The following is a 27,086-nucleotide window of genomic DNA, read 5'->3' on the forward strand; positions in this document are numbered from 1 at the left end:
TGCGACGCGTTGCTCGGTCTCTCCCTCCCTCCCAGGCCTGAATGCGGCCGGGGCCGGGCTGGCTTCTGTTCCCCCCTTCCCGAGCCGGGCTCCCCGCAAGGCGACGGGGCCCCATGTGAGGAAGACGGCGGCGAGAAGATGACCTCGAGGAGGTGAGAAGGGGGTGAGGAGAGGACGAGCCAGGCCCCGCCCCCCTCTTCCCGTGGGGGAGGGGTGCCTGGCTCCTCCGCACCCTCCTGCTGTTGCCATGGAGACTGGTGGGGAGGGGAAGCCCCCCTCAGCCAGGTCCCCGTGAGGGGGTTTCTCTTTCTCTGGCCCCAGGCCCTCCGGATGCTTTGGCCTACAACTCCCATCATCCTTCACTATTGGCTGTGTTGGCCAGGGCTGATGGGAGTTGTGGCCGAGCGGCATTTGGAGGCCCGTACATTACCCACCCTTTGTGGGGCGTCAGCAATGCTTGAAAATTAGTCGCAGTTCTCCGCCTGCTCTGTTGAAATCGCCCAGCTGGTTCTCAGCATATTTTTGCAGCCATGGAGACTAGAAATCTGCTTTTTAATAGTTAAAATGAAAGCAGGGATTCTCGGCATGCTGGGTCCCAAGTGCTTGTGCAACACAGAGCTTGGTGTTTATAAACCAGGGATGGGCAACTTCTGGCCCTGCAGAAGTTTTGGCCTGGAAGTTTCATTTTCCCTCACTGTTGTCTGTGCTGGCTTGGGCTAGTGGGAGTTGTAGGCCATGCCCCTGTTATAGAGGAAGATGGAGAAAAGACAGAGATGATTCAGAGACAATTGATCTCTTCTCCCAGTTACTCCTGTGCAGTGGAAGCCACCTCTCCTATCCCCATCCAAGCTCTTCTGCTTCCTTAGTCTGGGCTTGCAGAACCTGACACTGGTCTGTGTGCCCCCCAAAAGCAGCCACTGACAGTGGACTTCAGCTGCTGACTGTTCTCTCATTTTGTTTCGTTAAATGTCACTGGCTGTTCCACTTTGCTTAAGCATCTCTTCGTGCAGCATACTACTCTATGGGATCCCTGGCTGCCAGGTTCAGTGGCACTCACTGGGGCCAGTGAGATTGGATAAATTCATGGAGAGGCATTCCTGGAAGCTCAGAGGCAGAATCTTTTAAAGGGCAAATAGCTGGATATAAATCATTACGAAATATAATGTTTAAGAAGCTCAATGCTGTACGCATCTACTCAGAAAGAAGTCCCACTGATTTTAACAGGAATTATTCCTGGATAAGTGGGGGTTGCAGATTTGATGGGTGCCAGTGCTAAAGCAGGAGGAGAAGTCTGTTACTGGATGATAGCTAAGCAGAACCTCATTGTTTCTGAAGGGCTTTCTCTGAGTACCAGGTGCCTGTGGGCAGGAGAACTGGAAAGGGCTGATGTCTCCACACCCTTCTTGTGAAACGGCCTGGCCTGGCCTGGCCTGGCCTGGCCACTGGGCAAAAGGATGCTGGATGTGATGCATCGTGGTGGGTTCTTTTCTGTTGGGTGGAATTCAGCCTCCAGTTATTGTTGGATTCCAGTTTCTCAAGCCAGCAATCAGCAATGCAAGCGGTAGCCCAGCAACATTCGGAGGCCTGCAGGTTTCCTCTGTTCAACTTTAGCTATCTCTGTCTCTTGATGGATGTTAAGGGGGTTCTGGCCCCTTCTCACCCTGCCATGTTCCAGGGAAAGCAAATCTCTCTCTCTACCGAACCGGACTCTGAGCAAGGAACTGCCCCTTTTCCTCCCTGGCAGGGCTGCCCCCGTGGTTTCCAAGGTTACACCAGAGGAACACATTTAGCAGGTTACATTTCTTGTAGCACCTCTGTACTAAGCAAACCTTTGTTGATTGAGAGGAGCTTTTCATTGAGAGAGATTGAGAACAGGTGAAAATAAGCAGTTGTACACCCTCTACTTGCTCCGACAGTGCAAGTTTGTCTACAAAATAGAGCAATAGCCACTGATTTGGATGGCTTTGAAAAAAGGATTTCCAGCCCTGTTCTGTGATGCTGCATTTCTCCATTTCCTCCATGCAGCTTAATATTACCAGTCCTTTAGGGCCAACAATTCTCTGTTCCCTTTTTGAAAATGAATGCAACGCTTGCTTCTCCGATTACATCATCTCAAGGTTTTTCAGTAAACTAATTCCAGGAGATATGTTCATTCTGCCTTTGTTATTTCCAATCTAGGCATTCAAAAAGAAAAACTTGAAAGCTATTTTTCCTGTCTTTTTTCCTATTTCTACTGAAGTAATTTCGTTCTGCTTAATGTTAATTCTACTCTAGCAGCACTGAATGTATTAATAGCTAATTTCTGGTTCTGCTTTATTAATAGTTTCCTTGATATATCCAAGCACAGGTCATAGGGGAAGTCCTTAGCCCGTTATATCTTTTTGTGATGCTAGCAAAATCATTTAAGTCTTTGATCTTATTTCACCCCTCCATTTTTCTCCACGTTTATAAAGCTGTCTAACCTTGCTCGGACTCTGCTGCAGGGTGGGAGAGCATCCTTAAATGTGCATGTGAAGTTGTCCGAGCATTCTTGTTCCAATCGTGTCTCCGGAACCACTTGGCATAACTTGCTGGCCTACGTCTGGCTGGATACTCCCCCATATCCTTCTATTTCAGGCTGCTGACAAATGCTTCTTCCCACTCACAGCCAAATATACCTGAAGCACTAGATAGCACTTGAACTGGAGCTGCAAATAGAGCTGCGAGCGCCATCGGTGACCGCCGGAAGCTGTTTTCTTCCTCTGGCTTCTGCTCCATGCTTTGAGTGTCATGGTTTTTATATCTTCTCAGCGGTTCCTTCAAATCCTGCAGTGCCCCCCTGAAAAAGCCCCCTCAAAATTATGTGATGATTGAGTGTTCATAGCTTGCATTTCTTAACCTGTGAAATGGCAAACCTTTTGGTAGGTGGCAGACGTGGGTGGTAGAAGGTCAGAGCAAAAGGGATCTTGGAAGGTAAGGAAAGGCGAGAAGTGATTTTCCAGCTGATGCCCTCCTCCTTTTCCCAGGTGGTTCGTCTTCCCAGTGGGTTCCCATCTTGGGCGTACACAGAGCAGCAGCATTCAGATGCTCTGCCCTCAGCAATGGCTTTTTTAAAAGATCGCCTTACTTGCTGACAACCCTTTGCATGTCTGCCATGGCGCTTTTGCCGGAGTTTCTCGGATGCAAATGTAACGGTTCCCCTTTTGGCACATCGACTGGGTTGATGGGTCATGTTGGCCCAGCTGCCCTTGAAGGACAGCTTGGCCCCTTTGCTCCCATCGCTGATTCTCTCATTCAGGAACCTCCAACAAAGGGAGTTCCCTGGTTTGTGTTGGATCATAGTACCGTCCATGGCTTGCTATCCATGGCTTAGCCCTCCACAGATGGACTTGTGCTCCAGGTGTAAGGCAAGCCACGCTTCATGCCTTTTTTCCTTCCTGCCTTCCCTAAAAAATCCCCGAGTGTGCTCCACGTGTTGATCGCTGCTGGGAAGGTGGGCTTACATGCCGGCCCCTGACTGGCTGATTGTGATGCAGCTACAGACCACGCCATGCCCATCAGATCACCATCTACCTTCTCGCCGTGCTTCAGAACCTGCCTTGGCATATACTTACAAATCGTGAGTCTGTCCGGTGCTTTGGTTCAGAAACCACAACCAACTGTGGCTTGGCTTTCGGTCTGAATCGTAAGCCACAGGTCTAGCAGAGAGCTGAATCTCTATGCCAGTGCAGCTGTTGGCTGCGCTGTCTCGATTTTATCTGGGATTTGGCGTTTTTTCTAACGGAATGTTGTAACTAGCAATTAGAATTGCACCCTGGACGCAGTGCTCAGCATGATCTCGGTGCATAATGTAACAATTCTCCAAGTTGTCAAAAGGGCTCACATCAGCTTTGAGTGCAGCCTGTCGCATCTCTTGCTTTCCAAACTGGCATGGCCCTCAGATGCTGACCTGCCTTTGTGCACGGCACATATACCTTCCCCCACAGCTGGCTTAACGAATCGCCTTCCCGACCTCCAAGGCATGTTGCACATCATGCGCCTCTCACCTGCATGTTTCCCAGACGTGTGCGTCATCTCAGTGCCCCTCTTTACTCATCGTCTTTTTCGGGGTCTTTTGGTGGCGTACCTGAACCTGAACTCTGCGTTTGAGATTTCCCCTCCAAAGCTAACGTTGTTCCATTCCAAGTGAAGATCACGGGCACTTTTGGCACCCCAGTTTGCATCCATTATGCTGGCAGTGCTCAAAACTAACTCTGCAAGGCAAGATGGCAACACAGTCTTTAATAATCTGCAGATGCTGAGGGACTGCAACTCCCAGCATCCCCCAGTCAGGATGTTTGGGCAAGGCTCTAATATCATTTCCATAATACAGATGGGAGGACAATGTGAGCTAGTGACTTCCCCAAATCACCCAGGGAATTCTTAGCTCAGTGGCATTTTGAGCAGAGGGCTTCCAGCGCCTGCCCTCAATGGTGCTGTTTCTCTTCTGTGTATCACGTGCCAGGTCCAGTCCGCCTGCTCAGTTTGGTCACCCAGTGTCCATTTCCTTGTGGCAGTGCTGAACTCACTCAAGACTCACCAGTTGCCATATCTAGAATTAGGGAGGATACTTCTTTACCTGCCCAGCCTGATCACCTGGGAGTTTTTCTGTCACTCCACCCTATAAAGGTGTGTGGCTTGGCAGCATCCTTGAGCAGTCTGAAACAATTTCCTTGCAGGCACCTTTCTGCAGAGACAACTCTTTCTCGTCTTCTCCAGCTTTCATTCACAAAAGATAATCAAGGAGAGGTCATGCACCATAGAGCAGATGCCTGGTTAAAGTTTCTTTGTGCAATCGGCCTGAGTTTTGAGCTGGATCTTTGCCTCTGTCCTCTTCTTTCTCTTGCCCCCTGGAAGTCTGTATCTAGATCATAACCTTGTCAGAGCAAGAACCCGCACCGTGGCGCCATGGGCCATCTTCCTCGATTGCGGCCTGTCAGCTTTCCCTGACCGGCTGCCTTCCAGATGTGCCAGGGCATTGATGATGGGAGTTGTAGTCCAGGATATCTAGGAGGCCCCAGGTTGGTGATGGCTGGACAAAGCTGTGTGTCAGTATTGGCTGGAGATGACAGGGCTCCATCCCAGCACATCTGGAAGGCTCCAGGGTGGGAAAGGCTGGGCGACACGAGCACTTTAACTGCCAAGAACAGCTCCCTGGGCTTTTCAGCTCCCTGGGCCTTGAGTTTTCACTCCAGGATGGGAAGCTCAGCCTGAGCTGAAATGTTGGCTTGATTAACCAAATTTCTAAAAATAAGCCGGAGGACGCTGGTGGCATAGGCGGCAAATACCACTCAAAAGGTGCAGCCTATGTGGAGGCTTTTGGCTGGCAAGGTGCTATATTAGTCTCAAGAGAGGATGCCTGTGGGTGGCCGAGACCAAGAGGATATAGGGAAGGCGTCCGCGTCACAGCGAGGTCTTGTCACCTTGGGACACAGTCCGCTCTTGACGAGGGCTGCAAGCGCCTGATGCTTCAGCGGGATCGCTGGCCTGAAGCTTCGAGAGGCAGGACTGGCGTCCAGACCGTCTTCCTCTGAGGCCTGGTGTGCATTTACCAGGCATGAGGTTGTATCTTCCTTCTGGGTTTGTCCTGCTCTGTCTGATGTAGTGGCTGCCCATCTAAAGGTTTTCCAGGGCTCCTGCCGTGCGTGAAAAGCTTTGTATCCTTGGGAAGGTACTTGGAGCAGCCGCTCACCCTTGATCAGTGGGTGTTGCCTCCAGGCGACCAGGCAGGGCAGTGGCTGTAAATGGCAAGAAGGACGATCCTTTTTCCTTTCAGTTTGCTGTGTAAGACCAAAGCCATGGAAGGGCTGCAGCGTTGTGGCCGGGCCCTCACTTTCTGTGCAGAAAGTCCCAGGCCTGGTCCCCTACATGTCCGAGTAGGACTCCAAAAGACTTCTGTTCAAAACCACAGGGTGCCTTAGCCAGTCAGCATGGATTGCAATAATCTTGAGATGATCTGGTTCTATAGAAGCTACTTCCAGCTTTACCAGTGTAGGTTTGTGCTGTCCAGAAGGGATGTCTTTTAAAAACCTGTTAAAAGGGTGTGTGTGAAAAAGACTTGCTAGCAGTTGGATGACTGTGGTCGTTACCTCTGGCTGCCTAAAGCGTGACTTTAAAACATTACCCTCTTTTTCTAGATGGTTTCACCCAAACATCACTGGCGTGGAGGCAGAGAACCTGCTCCTAACACGAGGAGTTGATGGCAGCTTCCTGGCCCGGCCCAGCAAAAGCAACCCGGGGGACTTCACCCTTTCGGTTCGGTAAGCTGGTTGTATGTCGAGAGTTTTCTGCATACAGGAGGAGTCCTTGCTTTCTGTCTTCAGCAGTCAAGAGTAATTTAGTGAACTTGATAACCTGTCTTAAATTTGGGGACTGACCCAGAGTAAACATCTGCAACAGTAAGGAAAGAGAGGAGCCCCTTTGCCGTTTGTAACTGAGCAATCCTTCCTCTCCTGGCCTTCAAGCAATGGGGAGCATGCGGTTGGTGGAGTGAAGCACAGCTGGGTCAGGGAAAACTTTGAGTCCAAAGACCCTGGACTCGCAGCCCTCCCAGAGTGGCCTTCCCCAGCTCCTTATGCCCCAGTCAACACGGCCAGTAGTCAGGGATGGGGGAGTTGTATTCCCAAACGCCTGAGGGGTGCCTGGCGGGGGAACGCGGATGCAGCGTCCCGGGCGAGAAGGGGCCACAGTCTGGCTCCGTACGGGGCTGTGTTGTGCGCTCAGATACAGTCCCGCGAGCAGCTTTTTTGCTCCTCTTCTCTCCCTCGGCTCCGTGCTTGTGCGCCCTGCCTAGACGGAATGGCGCAGTCACCCACATCAAGATTCAGAACACGGGAGACTACTATGATCTGTATGGAGGAGAAAAATTTGCCACCTTGGCGGAGTTGGTCCAGTATTACATGGAACACCACGGGCAGCTCAAGGAGAAGAACGGCGATGTCATTGAGCTGAAGTACCCCCTCAACTGTGCTGACCCCACGTCCGAAAGGTGAGGAGGAGGAGGTCGGGGTGTCAGGAGGAGGTGGCTGGGTCCAAACGGGCGATTTCCTTGCGGCATGCGAGGTACATGGGGCACCAGCGCCCCTCTCCACGCTAGCCTGGAAGAGCTGGTGTGGCTGGGATTGGGGCTAGTGATCCGGAGGCAGGCAGCTGTCCCCGAGCCCTCAGTCTGGGGAATTCAGCCATTGGCGGCACCTTTCGAGGGCCGGGGGACCCTTGTTGGCCCCTTGCATCACCGGACCCCTCCCGGGCTGGAAGCCGCAGTGCCACCCCCTGGCTGCCTTCAGCGGCGGTGCTGCAGTCCAGCTGATGGATCGTGTGAATACTCCCTCTGCCTCCAGGCCGGGGGAAGTCCTCCTGGAGGATGGATGAGTGGTGGTTTTATATGCATTAATCCTCTGTAAGAGGGAAGTGTGTGTTCTGGTTTGACTGTTTTTTTTAAAAAAGCACATGCCTTGGCTATCAGAAACGTTAGCAGTGCTTCCTGGACCCCTGCTTTGCCCTGGCTGGCCTGACTCTTGCTGAGTGCAGGTGAAGGGGGCCAGGGGCTATCCGACAGTTGGTTCTTGTCAGCCCCTGTGGGAGTCCTTTGACAAAAGAACAGGACAGCAGTCCCTCGAGTACATAACTGAGCGGGCTGCTTGCTCTCTTGTCCTCCCGAAGGTGGTTTCATGGTCATCTTTCTGGGAAAGAAGCAGAGAAGCTGTTAACAGAAAAGGGGAAACATGGGAGCTTTCTAGTCCGTGAGAGCCAGAGCCATCCTGGAGACTTTGTCCTCTCCGTCCGGACGGGGGATGATAAAGGAGAGAGCAACGACGGGAAATCCAAAGTGACGCACGTCATGATCCGGTGCCAGGTAAAGGCATGGAGCCCTAGTTGAAACAACACAAATGTGTCTGAAGCATTCGTGTGTGTGTGTGTGTGTGTGTGTGTGTGTGCACGCGCGCGCTTTCCCCAAGGGTGGAAGGCTTGGGCTTGGGCGTTGCCTTTTCACAGGGCTGGTTGCCCCTTCCCTCGACTGAAGAAACACAGAAGAATCTGCTTGCCACCTGTAACAAATCAGCTGCTGCAATCAGTAGGTTGCAAACCATTTTAGTCAACTAAAAATCTATACCCGGTCAATCTGGCAATGCAGACACACTTCCAAAGTGTGTCGATTATTTGTAATATGAGTACTTCTGGAAACCGCCGTCGGCAAATGCCATCTCGGAACAGGCATTGCCTCCCCTGTGTGCGCGCGCATGAAGAGAGGGGAGGGATCCACCTCCAGAAAGGCACCCTGTGAGATGCAAAGCAGAACTCGCGTGCTTTTTCGCCAAGGCTGGGCAGGTTCTAGTCGTTTGCCCATTTAATCAGACGCAGTCAGCAAAGTGACGGATTCAGACTTCGTCACCACAGTCATGGCTACAGAGTTAGCGTGGGGACTGCCCTGGAGTAAGTGGCTGCAGATGTGGGCATCTGCTTGGCCCCCGGTCTCTCAGGGACAGGCCGAAGGGAGGCCTGGTTTTACTAGTCGATGACCCTGGTTTCTGGCTTCCGTTGGTTAATGATGACTTTAAGATTCTTTTCCTAAATGTTAAGATGAGCTCGTCTTACCAGAAAAGGTTGGGGCGGGGTGTGGGGAGAAAATCAGGAGTCCATTACTGTGGTGGTAAGCTCCTGTTCAGTTCTGGGCACGTGCTCAGAGGCACCCTGTTCTCTAGTTTGAAGTATGCCTGGCCCCTGCGCTTAGTTGCCCTGGACATCACCAGACCCCCCAGTCCATACTTGTCGGCACTGACAGGCAGCCATAGCTCCCCAGGGCTTCCGCCTGGCTTCTTGTGTACCCTGCCTGGGGTTCTGGGGGTCACATGCAAGGCTTTCCCCATGCAAAGCAGGGGCTCCGTTGCGCGCCGTGGCCCCCTGGTAACCGGCAGCTGCCTCCGGAGCCCTGGTTAAGAAGAGGAAAGAAGGCAGTCTGAACCAAGCCCCTGGTGGCTTGAAGTGGGGCCCCTTCCAGTGTCGTTTGCCAACACCTTTATACCCTTCCCTGGAAGGAGATGAAATACGACGTTGGTGGTGGGGAGAAGTTTGACTCATTGACGGACCTCGTCGAGCATTACAAGAAGAACCCCATGGTCGAAACGCTGGGCACCGTCCTCCAGCTGAAGCAGGTGAGTGGGGAGCCCCTGGACCTGAGCGCCCCCAGGAGGGCCCCGGGGGAGGCAGTCTCTCCATAGGGGCAGAAGTGGGTGGTGACAGATTGCAGAGGTGGAGCAAGGCCATGAGGGAATCCTGGACGGGCCTCCTGCAAGAAGGCGGGGCTTGAAGGCTGGGCAGCCGGCCGGTCCCCAGGAAGCCCACCATCTGCCCCCCCCCCGGCTGCTGGACCTGCGAAGTAGCAGTTCTTCGCGGAGGCTGGGCTGACCGATCTGCCGGCTTCCCTTCTGTGCCCCCCAGCCCCTCAACACCACCCGCATCAACGCAGCTGAGATCGAGAGCCGTGTGCGGGAGCTGAGCAAGCTGGCGGAGACCACGGACAAAGTGAAGCAGGGCTTTTGGGAAGAATTCGAGGTAATGTGGGGCGACGTTTCGGCGAAACCTCGGCGAAGAAGGCGCAGAGTCTGTAAGCTCCGCTGTGGCTTCCTCGCTTGGCTTGCTTTTTTGACCTTGGAGGAAACCCCGAGTGGCGCTCTGGAACTGATGAGGGCCGTTCCCGTCCTGGAGCTGGCTGTGCTGATCGTGGGCCTGGAAGGTCTGCGATGCAGGGACTGAGCTGGGCCTCTGTGTAGCGGAAGCTTCGGTCTGGGCTCAGAATGCTGGCGCTCTGGTGGCCCACTCGGAGCCTGAGCGCGTGCCCACAGTGCCCACGGTCTGTCTTCAGGAAGCCTGACCCGAGGCAGTCGTGTTTGTGGTTCCCAGCCCAAACAGCCATAGTTCCGGTGTCACACACAACAAAGCGCAACTTAACCATCCATGGTTAATTTAACCGTGGGTTGTCATTACATGCAAACCAGGCAATTGATTTGAACTCACCAGCCTGTTGCTTGGCTCACTGGTGCACCGGCTGTAGATCGTGGGCGTGCCTCCGAGACTTGAGCAGTGCATTTTGAGCAGCGGTTATGAGTTGCTGTTGGGTGGAACAGAGGCCTGCAGCCAGATCTCCCTGGGACAGCATGTGAGCCGTATATCAGGGTTGGCCTTTCTAGGCTTGGCTGTTAACTGCACACAGGGGGCTGCGGTGGCTGCCTGGATGTTAGAGTGTGTGTGTGTGTGCGTGTGTGTACAGTGGTTAGAAGACCACTAGGGGGAGCTGCAGCTTTGCGCAGTCCCTCTCGGTTCCTGTCCCTTGCGCTCTGCCAGCCTTCCTGCTCGAGACACGTGCTGAACGGCTGGATTTAATGGGGACCAGTGAGGAGGAGGCCTCATCACATGTTGCTGAGAAGGCAGAGGAGGCCGGTGACGTGGCCCGCTAGCCGGTGAAGCACGCATGAAGAGCCTTGGGCTGGCCAGTGCTCAGGGCAGCCCCCCCAGCCAGCGGGGCTCGCGGCAGCGCAGTGCGTCCAGCTCGCCGCCCGGCAGCCTCGCCCTCCCTGGTTTGCCTTTGATTCCGATTTATCATGGGCCTTTTCTGGGAAGCAGCGCAGGGTGGCTCTCAACCCAAGCAAAAACCGCATACCTTGGTTATCCCCCCCAGGGAGCCTTCAGGGGATGATCAAGTATGCTTTCTAAATAAATAAATAAAGCCACAGGAGCATTAAAGTCACAGCTCTGCGATTGCAGAGGCATAAAAAAATGCCCATGCTTGTGACGCCTCACAGCCAGTGCCTTTACCCCCAGAGCTTCTACCGAAGTGCCTTCCGTTGGTGTTGACCGCACCGTGGGGACAGCTGCATCCCTGCCCGAAGGGAGCCCCCCAGGTGGAGAGCCTCCGCCAAGACGGCCGTCTCCCATGCGGTGGCCCCGTGGACCACGCGCCTCAAGGGCGCCACGAGCCCAGCCTTCCCGGCTGACCCCAAACCCCAGCTTGGTGCTGGGGGAGGCGGCCCTGTGAGTCCCCTTTGTATCCCAGGCAGGGCTTAGGCAGGGAATTCTTCAGTGTGTCCTGCAGAAAGACTGGTGGGAACCCTGATACCCTTATTCCTGGGCTCTGCTTGTTTCCAAAACTGGAGCTATTTTGCAGAAATAAGGCACAGCAAATGCCTCTGCCACGGTTGGGGCTCCCACCAGCCTCCAAGGAGGACTGGCTGGCACCGGAGGGCTGGCCTGGGGCTCTGGCACCTGGCTGTTGCTTGCAGACCCCGTCCAGCGGGGCTGGGAGGCACCTTGGCTGCTCGCCCCGGTCTCTTGCGATTGTGGCGCAGTGCGAGGTAGGCGTGGCTGGAGAGCGTGTGGGGAATCGACGGTGGAACTCGGGAAAGCCTGTCCCAAATTTGTTTGGCCTGTTTGCCTTTCCTTTTAGACTCTCCAGCAGCAAGAATGCAAATTGCTGTACAGCCGGAAAGAGGGGCAGCGGCAGGAGAACAAGAACAAAAACCGCTACAAAAATATTTTGCCCTGTGAGTATTGCCTGATTCCCTCGGGCTTGTGGTGGAACCTTCCCCATCTTGGTTCTTCCCGTGCCCCCCAGTTGTGTTGGACAACAGTTCCCACCGTATCCCCTCCTAGGCGGGAAAGGCTCAGCCAGGGTTTTTGCTGGCAGGACAATCATCCAGTTTGCTATTGATGCCTTCCATGGGAGTGGAAGATGGGGCACCCCCAGCCGATGCGAGATTTCCTGGAAAGGGGCCCTGCAGAACTGTGGGCAGTGAGAGCGCACCTGCCTCCACCTTTCCCAGCCAGTATTGTTCCTGTGTCGCCTTTTAAACAAAACATTGGCGTGTAGCACCAGCAGAGAGGCAGCACGTTCCAGAGAGCGTTTGCTCCAGATCATAGTGCTTTTAACAATCAAGATTCTAGTCCTTAGAATTTTGGAAGCACAAGTGCAGCTCTGTCTTCCAAACGTTCCATGTTTTGACCTTGGTGTGGCCAAGCTGGGGGTCAGCAGGGACAGGACGACGGAAGGAGACATTCTCGGTCCGAGGCAGGGGTTCACCTCCCACTGACCCCTGCAGGTCTCTGTGGAGAATTGGCTGAGTCCAAACCTGGCCTTCGGGTGGCTGCTTTTGTTTGGAGACGGGTCACAGCAAGCCGGCTTTTCTGCACCAAGGAACCAGTTTCGCTATTCCTGCTGGCCTCCTGCGTTCCTTTTGTGGCCTAAAGGGCAGGGCTGGCTCATGTGCAGGGGGAAGTTCCAACTTGCCCCAGGGGAGCGGCTCTTGCTAGGGCCAGTGCAGCCCTGTCAGGTTGTGCGTGTTTAACCTGGCGTGTTTTTTCCTCCCAGTTGATCATACCAGAGTTGTCCTCCACGACGGAGACCCAAATGAGCCTGTTTCTGATTATATAAATGCCAATATTATCATGGTAAGAGCTCTTCTGGCTTATGCTGACTTCTCCAGCCAGTAGAAAATGCATTGTCTTGTGCTGGGCTGGGAGCAGGGGCCTGCTGGTAAATTTGAGGTTTGGGTGCTCCTTATCCTACCCCCAAAGCGATGGAAGCAGCCGTCCCGCTCCGTATCAGTGAACCAGGGTCAGGAGACTTCATTGGGTGGGACCAGCTGTCATGCAAAGCTTGCAGGGCGGAATCACACATTCAAGACCGAGCTGCCCACCAACGAATGAAATTTCCACAAGGACTAATCCTGCCTGGGCTCTCACGTAACCACACCCCGGAGTGTGGGGTCGGGACGGGTTGCTGCTGAGTCACGGGTGGCTACATGCAAACCCTGCATTCTGGTTTCACCCAGCACAATCCAGGGCTTGCAGCTCAATGGTAAATCCCACCTTCCCTCCCTGGGTGGTTTAGTTAACAGCTCTTAATTAAAACTAGGGCACAGAACTTGCATGCGAGGACGACCCACAGGTCACCAGCCCCACTGTGCCAGCCGCAGCTTCCTGAGGTTGGGTGGCCCCTCTAGCCTGCCCCTGCCCATACCCTGAGCAGTCGGGGGGGGTCTCCCCTGATGCCCCAGGCCTCCCCCCGCTGCAGAAGTGTCTGGGGTGCGGGCCCCCTTGGCTGTGGGAGGGGCTTTGCCGCTCCCAGCCCCCCTCCTAAGACGGCCTGCCGGGCGGCATCCCTCTCAATCGGCAGCCGGAGTTTGAGACCAAGTGCAACAACGCCAAGCCCAAGAAGAGCTACATTGCCACTCAAGGCTGCCTGCAGAACACCGTGAACGACTTCTGGCGGATGGTGTTCCAGGAGAACTCCCGCGTGATCGTCATGACCACGAAAGAGGTCGAGCGGGGAAAGGTATGCGGGGACGGTGGGCCCCGAGAGGGCGAGGGTGCCGGTCGCGTCTGGGCGTGGCAGACTGAGAAAATGCCCTCGTGTCTCACGACAGAGCGGGGAGAGGGGCAGCATGGCCGCAGCCGGACCCCGCTGGGGCGCAGCTCGCGCGCCAGGGCTGAGGCGCTGAGGCCGCGCACCACGGAGGGCCGGGCCGCTCTGCTCGAAAGGGGGTGGGTGGTCCTTGAGTCCACGCTCGCCTCTTCTGCCCAGCTCCCCCCCTGCCCTTTCCGCAGCATCCGGGGCCCACTGCTGGTGGCGGAGCTGTTGCCGCTGGTTGCGCCTGCGTCCCCGGCCCCAAACGACCCCGGCCCGGTTCCCGCGCTCCCAACCTGAGCCGGTGCTCCTCGCCTGGACCTTCCCCCGTCCTTCCCCCCGCCCTGAAGCAGCTCAGCCAGGGGCAGCCCGAGACCCTCCCCTGCTCCGTGACCTCAGGGCACCTTGCCCGGTGGCTGACTGGACTGCGATCCCGAGAAGCCTCCGAAAGGGAGGGCGCTGGTGCTTGCGGCATCAGAAGGACAGGCGGGAGCCCAGATTGTGCGAGTGGATTTCCTGCCGCCCCGTCGCCCCACCCGCCCCCGAACTTCATTCCGCTGCCGGCTGCTCCCGCGTTCATCCCCAGCTCGCCTCTCCCGCCGCCTTCTCGGTTGCTGCTTGCTGCTCTGCCTCCGCACTTTTCTCCCGCAGCTGCTCTCTTGTTACGAGGTCCTGAATGGAAGCTGCGAATGGCCCTGCCTCTATAAATACTGGGAGTGGAGCCGAGCGGGGGTGGGGGGGTCCCGTTTTCTACGGAAGGAAGCAATGGATCTGGGCTTCCGAGAGTTCTGGCCACTGGCCAGGCCGGGCTTTGTTGGCTCAGCAAACTCTTCTGTTCTTCGGCCTCTTCCCCACCGCCACTGCCGGAGAGACCGCGGATTTCTGCAGCGAGCCCACAAGCAGCTTGGGGTCTGGTCCCATGTAGCGAGTTATCTGTGCCATGCCGGTTTTGCTTCAGACCATCTGCTTTCCGCCACCAACACTTTCCGCCTCGCCAGGAAGCGCTCCAGGCGGGACTTGGCTGCTGTCCCCACTCGGCGCAGCACCGTCTTGCCGCCGTTCATATGCGTGTGCCTTTTGGCGCTGGAAGGCCACAAGTTCCCTACCTCTAACGCAGCACTGCTTCCCGGGCTCTCCCGATGTTTTGAGCTACAGCTCCCATCATCCCCAGGCAGTATGGCTTGCAGGGCAAGACGTCTGGAGGGTCCCAGGCTGAGGAAGGCTACCCTAATGCTGCGGCTAGAGTGTGGTCTGGGGAAACCGGGGTTCAGAGCCTCCAAGAGGACTAGCAAACTCTGGGCCCATCGCTGTGTGTATCAGTCTAGCCTACCTTACAGGGTTGTTGTGAATGTGGGCATGGACCGCTGTCTTTCTTGGAGGGAGTCTGGGCTTAAGACGCTCCTTTTATTGTACACGTTTCTATTGCATTCACCTCTTAAATGGCTCATGTCGCCAGAATGCTGTTAGAAGCGAATGTCCTGGTTTGTTGTTTTTATTTCGGATCGTCCTGCATAGCCACTATTTACAAAGTAGCCTGCCTGGCAGTGGAATTGTGAAATGTCTGTTCTGATGCTCCAGGAAGGGCCTCCTTCTCCCTCGGGGTAGAGCAGAACTATGGAGCCACGGCCCCCAGGCACCCGCTGCCCCCTTTCTTGTCTTCCAGAGCAAGTGCGTGAAGTACTGGCCGGACGAGCACGCCCTGAAGGAGTACGGCGTGATGCGTGTCCGGAACGTCCGGGAAAGCGCGGCTCACGATTACACGCTGCGAGAGCTGAAGCTTTCGAAGGTCGGGCAGGTCTGTACATCGAGTGCTGTCCTTCACAGTGCCCGATCCGTCGGCAGAACAGGGCAGCGGCTGGTCCTCAGGAGGAGGCTGCCGTGGTCGCCCCGGTCCTCCTGCTTCCCGTAACGCCAGCAACCGCGCCGTCCCCCCTCCCTCCCCTGGCCATCACCTGGCGCAGCCAGGGAGGCTGCGGGAAGGGGGCACGTCCCGCTGGGCAGTCTCCCCTCCCCTCCCCTCCCACTTGGGTCACTCCGGCTCTCCCCCAGTGCTGCTTCGAGGCGTGCCCGGCCGCGCATCCACACGCCCCTTGTTGCCGGTCGCTTCCGCAGGGCAACACGGAGCGAACAGTTTGGCAGTACCACTTCCGGACCTGGCCTGACCACGGCGTGCCCAGCGACCCCGGCGGGGTTCTGGATTTCCTGGAAGAGGTTCACCACAAGCAGGAGGGCATCTCCGACGCTGGCCCGGTTGTGGTCCACTGCAGGTAACGACACGCTTGGCCGTGGCTTACCGGCAAGTGCCGGCTTCTCCCTGTGTCCCGAGAAGCAGGAAGGTAAAGTGCATGTCATTTCTCTCCTCCTCTGTCAGTGCCGGAATCGGTCGGACTGGGACTTTCATCGTGATCGATATTCTCATCGACATCATCCGAGAGAAAGGCAAGTCCCCACGGCTCTCCCTCGGTGCTGGCAGGCGCCCTTTTGGTTGCTTCTGGGTCCTGAGTAGATAGCCAAATCGTGGTTTTTTATTATTCGCTGCATTCCCCTGCCTCCCTTCTGCCAGCACGCTTGAGGCGCAAGGTAGTTTGCAATTACAAAACAATCACACAATGTCTAATAGGCATGTTACAAAAGGGAAGAGCGAAGAGGAGGGAAGAGGAAAGAGGACCTCTCAGCAGGTCTTGCATGTTAGATCATTGTTGAGAGACTGGGCGGAACGGCCACTTCGGGAGCAGAGGAGCCAGATGCGCGCAGCGAGCTCTCTGCAGCTCTGCCTGTCACTTTGCCAGCAGCCGGGCGGGAGGGAGCGCAAAACGGCTTGAAACGGCACTTGGGTGGTGTGGGCAGCATGTTTGGCCTCAAGGGCTGCGTGACGAGCTGGTTCGCTGCCGCAGAGGTTTGACCGTCCCCGTCTGTGAAGAGCGGGATGGGACTGCAGCGGGGAGGCAGACGCTGCAAGCGTGTCCTGCCCCACCCCGCCACTTGGATCCAGGTGGCTCCTTCTCCGAGCAGCCAGCTGGCCGGTGGGGGCAGTGGTGCGGACGGCCTGGGCCGCCGCCGGGACCATCTGGATCCCTGGTCTCGCCCGGTGAGGCTGCGGTTGCCCCCGCCCTGCCCGGCTCGGCTGACTCCCCAGCGCCTGCCCGGGGCAGGCCGCCGCTCCCCACGGCGGGCCTTGGCTGGGGTTGCCTCCGGACTGAGCGCCACCCTGCCTGCGGGGCTCGGCCCTGCACCCTTGCCAAGTTCCCCCTCCCCAACCAGGCGTGGACTGTGACATCGACGTCCCGAAGACCATCCAGATGGTGCGGTCCCAGCGGTCAGGGATGGTGCAGACGGAGGCGCAGTACCGGTTTACGTACATGGCTGTGCAGCACTACATCGAGACGCTGCAGCGCAGGATCGAGGAGGAGCAGGTACTCCGGTGCCGCGGGGGTCGGCCGAGCCCCGGGCCGCCTCTGGAGTCCCCCAGGCCCCTTCCTCACCTCCTGCCGCCTGATCTCTTTCAGAAAAGTAAGAGGAAAGGCCACGAGTACACCAATATCAAATACTCTTTAGCGGACCAGGCCGGTGGAGACCAGAGCCCTCTCCCGCCGTGCACTCCGACTCCGACCTGTCCCGAGTAAGCGGAGCAGCCCCCTTGCCCGGCCCCCACTCCCCTCCTCCTCCGGGATTTGTGGCTCGCAGAGCTGTGCGGAGTCCGGCCTCTTGTGGCCTGCCCAGCTTGGGGGCAGGGAGGGGGAGCGGGGGGAGCTGGAACCCCGTTTTGCAGTCTGCAGGCGATCTCTAATTTGTCAAGGGAAGGCTCTTTGCCTCCTTCCGGGTGTGGAGGGGAAGCATTTGGGCCGTGGAGATGCAGCGTCCAGGCAAGCGCCTTCCAGGGGAGGGCGGCCGCCTGAGCGTTCTCAACACCTCGCTGTTGGGCGGGTCCAGGGGCCGGGAGGGCCGACCAGAGGGAGGCCGGGTGCTGCCTCTCAGCGCTGCGTCTGGATGGATTTCCCCCTGCTTGTCAGGGTTAAGGGCAAGATTCTGGCTCAGGTTTCGCCGTTCTGTGCAATGCACGGCTTTGCAGTCCGTTTTTTCTCCCCGGCAGGTTGTGCCGGGCTTTGTTGCCATCCGGCGACTCGGTCACGGGGGGGCCCCACACTTCGCCCGGTGGGTGGGGTGCAGAGCAGGTCTGGTCCCCGGACTGCTGGAGGCAGGTCCCTTGACCAGCAGGCTTCACGCAGCAAGGTCCCTTTTTGCCATGCAGAAGGGGAAGCACTTCTCTCTCTACCTCTGCTTTGAGACTCTGGACTGCAGGAACCTTTGCCTACCTCGTCAGCATGTCAGGAGGGCGATTGTTGCTGCCGCCTTTTCCTTGACCGAGCTTCTCTCTGTTTTTTCTCACCTTTAGAGGTGCTGAGCAGGCTCTGTGGGAGCAATTCTGCTGCTGGCAATAAGCGATCGATAAAGCCAACGGTTTTAACGTTCAGCTTAAAGCACGAATGTAGAATTGGAGTGGCTCTTGACCAACTGGACCCTCCTTTAAGATACTCAAGTTTCGCTTTTCGATTGACCTGAAAGCCCTTTGCTTGCCCTGCAGGATGAGAGAAGAGAATGCCATGAGAGTCTATGAAAACGTTGGTCCGATGCAGCAGCAGAAGAGCTTCAGATGAGATGCCTTGAGAGGAGGCAAGTACGGCCGCTGAGTGGCGTGGACTTCACAGAGGACTGGGGCTTAATGAGATGAGGATCTAGGTCAGCAAAGTGCTCCGGTTCATATTGGAGGCTCGGGGTCATTTCTCAGTGCCTCTGACAAAAGGGTCTTGATAGCAGGGAGGGGCCTCCAGCTGATAGCCAGAAGGCAAGCGTCTAGTCCTTGGTGAGGTGCACTATGGATCTCCTCAGGACAGGGCAGATTCCTTCAGTGAAAATCCTCGGAACTGCAGAGTCTGGGCTGCTCTAGCACAGGGGTAAGCAACCCACAACCTCCAGCCAGTTTGGACCACAGACCCCATAGACCTTGTTTGCTGGCCATACCTGCTGGGGCTGCTGGAAGTTGCAGGCTCAGGGAATTCTGCATTAAAAGCACCAGACACTTGAACGAAAGCTGCCCGGTTCAACATGCTGAATTCGTTCCACGCTGTGTTGTAACCCTTTCTGTTTTACGTGGAGGTTGCAGCACACAAATAAACGCAGGCGTATTTCTGAAAGGTCTCTTTCTTTCTGTCCCTTTGCAGAACCGAAATACCATTTTTAAAAAAATAAGAGAGTGAAGCGGAAGCGACCTGAGACGCGCCCCACGATGAGTGGACTTTGACAGCTGCATCGAGCCTCTTTCTATTTATGGTGTTTTAACCCTTCAGTAATAAGCAGAACTTTAAAGACCATCTTTCACAGAAACCCTTCACGCCTTTCCTTCAAAGTCTCTGATTTCTATCATGGCTGATTTGATTTTAGTTTTGTTTCCATGCTTGAACACAGAAGGTTCTTTTGCCACCAGCACAGACCAATACTCTGTTGTACTTGAAAATCCACTCTCCTCTGGATTTTAGAAGTTTTTAAGCTGGATCAATTTGAAACAAAAACACTGCTTGCCCTTTAAGACAAAAGCGAGGTCAGGTCAGAAAGCGAAGAAATCAGCTAAGCTCGTCAGGAGCTTGGTCCCCAGGGCCTGTTGATCAGCCCACTTGATCAACCATCCCATCCTTCTTGTGTTCCGTGTTTGTTCTGGAAACGAAGATGCTTTTCTACAACTTCCCGTGATACTTTTTTCTCCAGGTTCAGCTGGTTTGTTCCCTTGGGCAGCTGCTGGGTGCTGTTGTCCGAAGGTATGTGCAGGTGATGGGGAGGAGGGGGAGTTCCGTGGACTCGGCGGTGGCGTGGCTTGGACACTCGTGTCGGTGGCGTCTCGGGCCCTCGCCCAGCTCTCTCTGCCTGTTTGCCCTCGTGGTCTACAGAGCGTCTTCTCTGTTCATGGCCTTCTTGTGAGCATCCGCTCGGGCGTCCAGCTGGCTGCTGTGGAGGTGAAGCCTGCCCTCCATTTAAATGGGAAAATCGGGTGCGGCATGCTCTTCTGGCGGGCCTCACCCTCCACCCTCTGACCAGCCTCCTTAAAAACGGGTGGGCGGTTGGGTTTTGTGGCCGCATTGCATGGCAGGAGCATTCCGAGGCGTCACAAGCTCTTCTTGTCCGCGCGTTCCGTTAGCTGTGACATTCTGTAATGCTCTGCCTTCTTCCTCCAAGTGCCTTGTCCCCCGTCCACCGGCAGACTCGATGTCATCCTCGCCGGGTTGCTTGTCTTCCCTCCCTCCCTGAGCTGCTCCCACTGCGAAAGGCGGCGCTAAACTGCTCTGGCCAGACCCCGTCTCTGGGTGGGAAGCGTTGGCCGTGCTTCCGGGCCTGCAGGAGCGTGCAGACCTGCCTTGGCTTGCCAGCTGCACGTGAGCCATGTCGCAACGGGTTCCTGCCGCCTTCCTGCCCATGGTGGGTGGTGGTGAGGACGGGTTCTGAAGGGCTGCCGCGTCCTCTGAGCCCGTGCGGGCGAGAGAGCCTGTCCGGGGGAAGCTTGGTGGGGGAGCTGTCGGGCTGGGTTAGTGAGGTCTCTCCTGGGAGAGTCGGAAACCTAATGCTCAGGTGGTGCCGCGACATTTGGCCTTCGCGGGCCGGGCTGCTTGCATATCACGCCTGAATGACAGAAATGAAAGCTCTGCATGCGGAGAAGGTGCGTTCGGGGCTCTGAGTCGTGCGAACTGGCGCAGTCTCTCTTTCTTTGAATGGCTGTTTCTGCAGTTTTGCTCCCTTCCGTGGTTATTTCTGGCTCCGCGCATCCTTGGAAGGGCGAAGGGGCTGATGCCAGAGATCGTATCCATCCATCCCTCCCTGCCTGCTTTCAAGCCGTTTCACAGCCTTGTGATCTCAAAGCTTGTCCCTTTTGGGTTATTTTCGGAGAGTCGGTTTCTCGGGAAACTGAGTTCTGGCCCTACCCCGCATCGCTCCAAATGGCATCGCACGGGCAGCCCTGCTTGCCGCGGGTCCCAGAGCCAAGCGGACGAGGGTGTCCCGAGCCCCCTGCTGCTCCAGCTGGGTAGCCTTTTTCATCGTGCACCTTGCTTCCAGACTCGGGAACGCCCGTCCCGCACTTTGCCCGATGTCTTTCGCCTCGCCTCGAAGCGGCCTGCCCGCGGGCTGCGTGCCCCACACCGGCTTTTCCCGCTTGCCCTCGCGGCTGCCCTCCCTCATCCCCAGCACCGCAGGGGGTCCCCTGTCCGGCTCAGCGGTGGCAGCGGCCAAGAGGCCGGGCCCGGCCGAACGAGTGCCGATGGAACGGGGGGTGGGGTGGGAAAGCTCTGGGCGAGCCCCATCGGTTTGCCCTGCCCAGCGGAGTGAAGGCTGGCCGTGCTGTCCGTTTGCCCGCAGGGAGGTAGCGGGAGCGCTCGGAGAGACCCTCTGCCCCACGGCTGGCGGAAGTGCGACCACCGGCTTCCTCCGCCCGCAGCCCCTTTGCTGCAGTGGCCTTGCCCTGCAGTGCGGTTCCTGGAGCGCAGCCTGCCCTGGAAAACACTCCTGCGAGTACACGGTGGCCGCCAGAAATGCTCTCCCCCAGCCACGGGAGGGACAGACCCCAGGCCGAGGGCACTGCCCCACTGGAGCGCTTGCTGCTTCTGGCAGGAGCCGTGCGGGCAAGACTGCGGCCGCACCGAGGACGCTGTGCTCGGCGGCAGGTGGCTCAGTTCTGGGGGAGGGCGCCCCCCACGTGTCCTCGGATTTGCTGGCGTTGCGCTGGCGACCTGCGTTTGTAAAGTCCCATGTGGTGCCTTTCTGGGGGGCTGCTGGGAAGAGACAAGTGTGAAGCCCGGGGTCCTCACCTGGGCACTTCAGCCCCAGTTTGGAGAGGGTGCCCCCGGGGGAGGCGCAGAAACGCTGTTCTCTTTTACTGGTCGTGCCAGGACCTTCGGCGTGCGAGTCCCAGCGAGTCCCCAGAGCGGCCTCTCGCCACCCAGGTGTTCTGGCCGGCAACCCCTGCGGCCCCTGGCCATCGGGGACGGCTGCTCTGGAATGCCCGCGTCTCGTCCTGCGATGCCTTTTTCGGAAGAAAGCCGTCCTGAGCTAGGGAGAGCACAGGGGTGGTTGCCGGGTTGGGTCTCCCTCTTCTGGTGGCCCCTCCCGTTGGGTCACCCACAGAAGGAGTGCTCAGGCTGAAGGGCGCCCCACACCTGCCCCCTCGAGTTGATGAACCTGGTGCATTTTTTAAAACAAACCAGCCTCTACCAAAAACAAGCGTATTAGAGGCATGGAACTCCGCTGTGAGCAGGACTGAATACAGGGAAAGGGGATGCGGCCCTGTCCCCAGCAAACTGGCCGGTCTGAGTTTCAGTTCGTGGCTGTCCAGGATGCAGGGATGGGGCACTCGCTTCTCCCCCTGCCCCCGGCCGCCTCTCCACAACCCAGTTGTTGCTGCTGGAGCTGGAGCGAAAAGGCGCCAACGCAAAAAGGAGCGCCCACGGCCTTTGCTGGGTTGTGGTTTGGGGCAGGGGGAAATGTTTGCCCCGCGCGGAACTGGCAAAGCCTCTTCTCCTTGCCTTGCTTGTTTTCTGCAAGCTCCGTGAGGAATCTCCAAAATGGGATCCTCCACACATGGCCCCCAGCCCGTGTCTGGATGGTACAGCCCAGATCGGCCTTGTGGTGCAGTCCTTTCAAATGTTTGTTTCAAGTGGCCCCCTTTTCTGTAGGAACAATGGTTTTGGGAATGTGTGGAATGTTTGAAGGGCACGTGAATGTCTGTTTCTCAAACTTGAAGAACCGTCTTGAAGATTGTGCGAGGAAAAGAACTTGAATAAGAGCATTGGGCCTTGCTGAAAACCAAAAGGAAATGTATGTGGTGATGCGTCGTTGTCGTTGTTTAAAAAGCGGTCTCCTTAACATGCAGAATCCCAGAGGGAGTGCTTTCTGCATAAGCCGTGCTGCAACGAAGCGTTGCAGCATGCGATGTCCCCAGCCCCATGCGCCCCTGCCTGTGCTGAGAATCAACCGTGGTAGTTCTGTGTTCCATTTAGTGTCTTAAAGTTTTGAATGAGTTTTCTCTTCGTAAGATGGAATCGTGAACTTAAAATGGGAAAGGCAAGGGAACAGAATGAATCCTGCATTTATTTACCAGGTTCAGGTGACCCGTCCCCCACCCCAGAGTTGAAAAAGCAGGCTGGAGTGAAACCTGCTCCCCCACCCCCTGGTGGCCTCCTGGACTACAACTCCCATAATCCCCATCCAGTATAGCCATTGGCTGAAAGGGATCCTTTGCCTCCTTTTTCCATGCCAGAACCGCATTGGGAAGGTAGCCTTCTATTCTGGAACCGTGTTTTTATAGAAGTGTTTTAGCTTTGGGATTTCTTTTTCTTGTCAGCTTTTCTGCTCCAATGGAAAGTTGCAGGATCTGAAATGCAGAATTGGTTGGCTATGTTCTCCATTACCAGAAAATCACGTTTCCCTGCTGAGAGTGTGCATTCACAGAGCCCCTTCCTTCCGTTTTTGGGAGAGCGCTTCCTCTCCATGGCCAGTTTTCCTGATCTTGACTGTGTAGGGCTGAAATATCACGAGTCCCTACCAGGCGGCGATTCCCAGGTCCTGTGGGAACTGTGGGGGAGCAGCTAGCCCACCCCCCGGGGGCCGATGCCCTCCGTGTCCACAGTCTCCGGTCCGTGCGGCAGCAGAACTGCCAGCTCTAGGACGAGGCTGCCCGTCACATCTCTGCATGAGTCCAGGGGCTCCCATAGCAGTGACTCACACAGGGAGTCGCAGAAGCAGGGCTCCTCTGAAGGCAAGCGATGGCTTGCTTTTGCGCACACACGTAAGCTTTAGAGAGCGAGCATCTCAACAGCCGTTGAGAAGAAAGGAGTCAGCAGGTATTTGGGAAACCCAGACCAAGGGGGCATGACACCTACCACTGTGCCGCTGCATATTGAATGTTCAATAAAAACTTTGTTTTTTAAAACTGATTTTCTTTCTTTAAGCCTCCGATTAATTTCGACCAAATCTTATCTCTCCTCCCCCAAGTCGTGTGTTTAAAAAATGACCATTGATTATCTTCTAGTGATAAGCAATAGCTTCTGTTAAAAGGTATTTTCTGGGGAGAAAATATGAAAGAACTTATTGCTATTAGGGCTGGAAAACTTGATGACTAGGAACTTGATGCATGCAACGAGCAATTTGAAATGCTTCCCAGCCCCAGATGTTCAGATGGGGATGGTTGATATCATTTTGTCTTGTTTCTTTCGTTCTTTCTCTGAATTTTAATTCTTATTTCCATGTAATTTCAAGCCTGTTTTTCTTTTATTTATGAACACTCTTGAGACTTTAAAACAATAATGCTATAATGGGTCAATGAGAGAAGATCTTTGTTATATTCATCTAGGTTGAAATAGCTGCCTCTCCGCTCCATTCTTCCCTTTCCTAGCAACGTATGAAGAATTGTACCAGAGTATTAAATGAAATGTAATATTTTATTGAGAAAAAAGAAACTCAACCTTTTCCTTTAAAAGGAATACGTATAAAATGTCATTGCTTTTTACGTGAATAATGTCTGTGCCCCCAGTGTGCTCCCCCCCACATTTAGCAAGAGCCGGAGTCGGAGCCCCCCCGTGCCAGTAAATGCCTAGCAAAGCCGGAGGGCTCGCACACCGCAGAAGGGCTTCGTCGGACTGCCCACGGTGTTTCAAAGCAACTCATCTGCTGCCTTTTTTTACCCTCACATTCTGTAGGCCATTTTTGCCAGTGTCAACATGTGACATTCAAAGGGCAAACAATAGATCATGTATAGAAAAATTCGTGATTGTCTTTTCCCGCCTGTATTTATGGGTGTTGAGTCTGGCTGCATTGCTGGCTATGCTGTGTGTTGTTGTTTTTTTAATTGCTCCAAGGCTTATTATCAGAGTAAAAGCATTATTTGTAAAACATCTGAACTTAAAAAAGGAATAAAAAACCCATTTTCTTAATGCCCGTTTCCTGAATGCTTTCATAAAGCTGAGACAGCTGGAATGTAACAGAGTGGAACTGGTGTGAGTGTGTATGCGGGTTAGAATTCTTTGCGAAATGCCAAACTGGTACAGAGATACTGCAGTTGCTGTAAATTATGCAACACTGGTGCATTTGCATGAATTCTTAAGCAATCTTCTCTCGCAAATCGGCTTTGCAGAGTTTGGTATATTTGGACTGGGGACAGAGGAATGGGGGATGTAGTTGGACTTGAGGGAAGTTGTGTATAACAATGACATGATGGGTAAAGAACGGGACCTTCCAGCCTGTTGCCGAACCAGCTTTCCAGTCACGAGGACTAGAAATTTGAGGGGGACCCCCCTTGAAATAAGGCAATAACTGGTACTTGGCTTATGTGAATCTCCCTTTCCTTCTGTGGCGCTTTGGCCAAAGAAACTTAAGAGGTGGGCATCTTTCTGGCTTCTGGTCATTATTTATGGTATGTGGGTTGGGGTGGATTTTTAAAATTTAAATAATGCAAACATTTATTTGCTTCTGGTTATCCAGCAGATGGGAGTCGCTAAGCCAGAGCTGCATAACTTCTGTGCGTCAGGAGGAACGAGTGTACTAGGGAGGCTGTGTAGAATTTCCCACCACTGCAACAACAGAAGAAATTGGCCAAAGCATGTGAATAGGGGTAGATCCCAAACTCAGAATATGGCTTACTTCGACGATTTGTATTTTGTATGCGTTTACATCGTGCTTGCTGCTCTCACTGGTTTTATTATTTCCCAGAAATGAGAAAAGGCCCATTTGGCACAAGAAACCAATCTTTCCTCTAGCAATTGCATTGGAAACTTGGCAAACTTCTTTTTAATGGGGTGTACCAAAGGAGACAGATTTATCTCTCGTTCCTTGGTTAGATGCAGCAGCAAGAAAACGGTGGTAATCACATTGTCCGTGCAGTTTTAGAGGCTCGGGCCTCCTTTTTTCCTCCTGATTTGTGACAAGAACTAGGCCACAAGACACTGGTTGCTTCTGCCATTTGTTTGGAGTGCTGAAATGGCTTGCCAAGTCGCTTGGGCATTGCCTGGAAAGACAAATCCATTTTTTCTAAATTTCTGGCATCACTATTAGAAATTGCATGGAATGAAGCTGGGAGCTGGACCAATACTGTAATAGCTTTAGGGTTTATTTTACTTAAGAGCCTTCACTTTTACGATACTTCTCTAAGCTCGGCCATGAGGACGAGCAGCTTGCTTTTTCAAATAAGGCGGGAAGGTCTAGATCTAGGACACTGTCGTTTGTTGGATTTTTCATCTTAAAAAGGTTATTGTGGAGGCAGAAAAGAAGAGAAAAGGCCAACCAAAACAAGCAAGAGGCAAGGAACCTTGCCCTGAATACTAGCAGAAGCAGGTAGGAACAGAGAGAGAGGGAAATATATACATGCGATCTAGCGAGTCCCTTCATGTGGCTTTTGTGCCTGATGCAGCTGTTTGTTCTCCCTCCAAGCTCAGCAGTTTGAAACAAGCATCCCCCCATGTTGATTCCCTCATCCAACATTCATGAGTACCAATGGCAGATGTGGAGTCCGTCAGTTGCCATGGTGATTTTGATCTTTCTCTCCCCCTCCCGGCCCCCCCTCCATCCGCCGGTCTGATGCGGCCTCTGTAACCTGGAACTGACACTTCCATTTATTCAGAAGATGGGAAGGACATTTCAACGCCTGTCAACCGCACAGCAGGTCTCCTGGCATTTTTCAAGAGGTAGAGAGCCTGGGATGGGGCTGGCGGCTTTGTGGGGACGCAAGGAGGGGTGGGCGCGGGCGGGCGCGGGCCGTGTGTCTCAGGCACGCCGGCCTTGCTCCACCACGGTTTCCTTTGCGCTAAAGGTGTTTCTGTGGCAGCAGAGGGGCCGGGTTACCCCTCTGCAGCGCTTTCTCCAGGCCACAGGTGTTGATTGTGATTGCAAGCTCCTTGGGGCAGGGAATGGTCTCTCCTACTTTCGTAGATGCTTTCTGAACACGGGCTAGATGACTTGAATAAGAATAGTTAAGTGGCTTTGAACTGGACGATGCTGGTGGGGGTTTTGTGGCCGGAAGAGGCAGCAGGAGCAGCTGCAGAGATGCTTCTGGGGACCAGGAAAGCTTCTGCCCTCCCTTTCCCTGTACCACCACCCCCCCTCCACTGCACACGCCCCACGGGTGGGAATAGAGCCCTTGGGAAAAGGAATGAGTTCGCAATCCACCAAAGGACCAAAAAGCAGTGAGAGCCAGTCTGTGTGCGAGAGAGGAGGACCGCTGCTCCCTCCCGTCCCGGTTGCTGGACAGACTTCTCAACTGCTGCCTTGGCCAACCTGACGCCCTCCAGATGCGTTGACCTGTAGCTCCCGGACGGGCCAGTTGCGGGATGCCAGCAGCACCCTGGAGGGCTCCAGAGCTCGAGACGCAGGCTGGACATGATGGCCCTCCTCCGTGGAAGAGACACGCCTGCCGCACTCCCTGTGGCGTCCACGATCCTTCGTCAGCCCTGCTGCTGGTCGAGTGAGGTCTGGACGCATGCCAGGAAGCTGCTTCGGGGCTGCACGTGGCCTGCAGTCTGACTCGCTGACGCTTCGGCCAGCAGTGAGCTCCGCTCTCGCACCTGGAACACGGACCTGGCACTTGGGAACGGCATGCGTCATGCGCTTCTCTCCCCCGCTGCCCCCATCGTTCCTGACAGCT

The 27,086-nt window shown here is 55.2% G+C and overlaps 1 protein-coding gene across 1 annotated transcript; it reads left to right on the top strand.

The window, feature by feature from the left end:
* On the top strand, nucleotides 1-24,384 carry PTPN11 (protein tyrosine phosphatase non-receptor type 11). The gene is made up of 16 exons (XM_044440680.1): nucleotides 1-152; nucleotides 6,156-6,278; nucleotides 6,812-7,006; nucleotides 7,681-7,873; nucleotides 9,054-9,170; nucleotides 9,457-9,570; nucleotides 11,459-11,555; nucleotides 12,380-12,459; nucleotides 13,187-13,345; nucleotides 15,081-15,212; nucleotides 15,530-15,684; nucleotides 15,789-15,856; nucleotides 16,679-16,830; nucleotides 16,924-17,036; nucleotides 18,000-18,088; nucleotides 18,637-24,384. The coding sequence occupies exons 1-15, from the start codon at nucleotides 139-141 to the stop codon at nucleotides 18,070-18,072; spliced, it is 1,785 nt and encodes a 594-aa protein (XP_044296615.1). The 5' UTR covers nucleotides 1-138; the 3' UTR covers nucleotides 18,073-18,088; nucleotides 18,637-24,384.
* The last annotated feature ends 2,702 nt before the right edge of the window (nucleotides 24,385-27,086 follow it).

The sequence above is a fragment of the Varanus komodoensis genome, unplaced genomic scaffold (assembly GCF_004798865.1).
Source record: "Varanus komodoensis strain SLA01 unplaced genomic scaffold, ASM479886v1 scaffold38, whole genome shotgun sequence".
NCBI lineage: Eukaryota > Metazoa > Chordata > Lepidosauria > Squamata > Varanidae > Varanus > Varanus komodoensis.

What these genes read in the sequence shown, in the direction of transcription:
- PTPN11 (XM_044440680.1), top strand. An exon ending in AAGAGGTCGAGCGGGGAAAG is followed by an intron (nt 13,346 to 15,080) that starts GTATGCGGGGAC and finishes CTTGTCTTCCAG; the next exon opens with AGCAAGTGCGTGAAGTACTG. An exon ending in CCGGTTGTGGTCCACTGCAG is followed by an intron (nt 15,685 to 15,788) that starts GTAACGACACGC and finishes CTCCTCTGTCAG; the next exon opens with TGCCGGAATCGGTCGGACTG.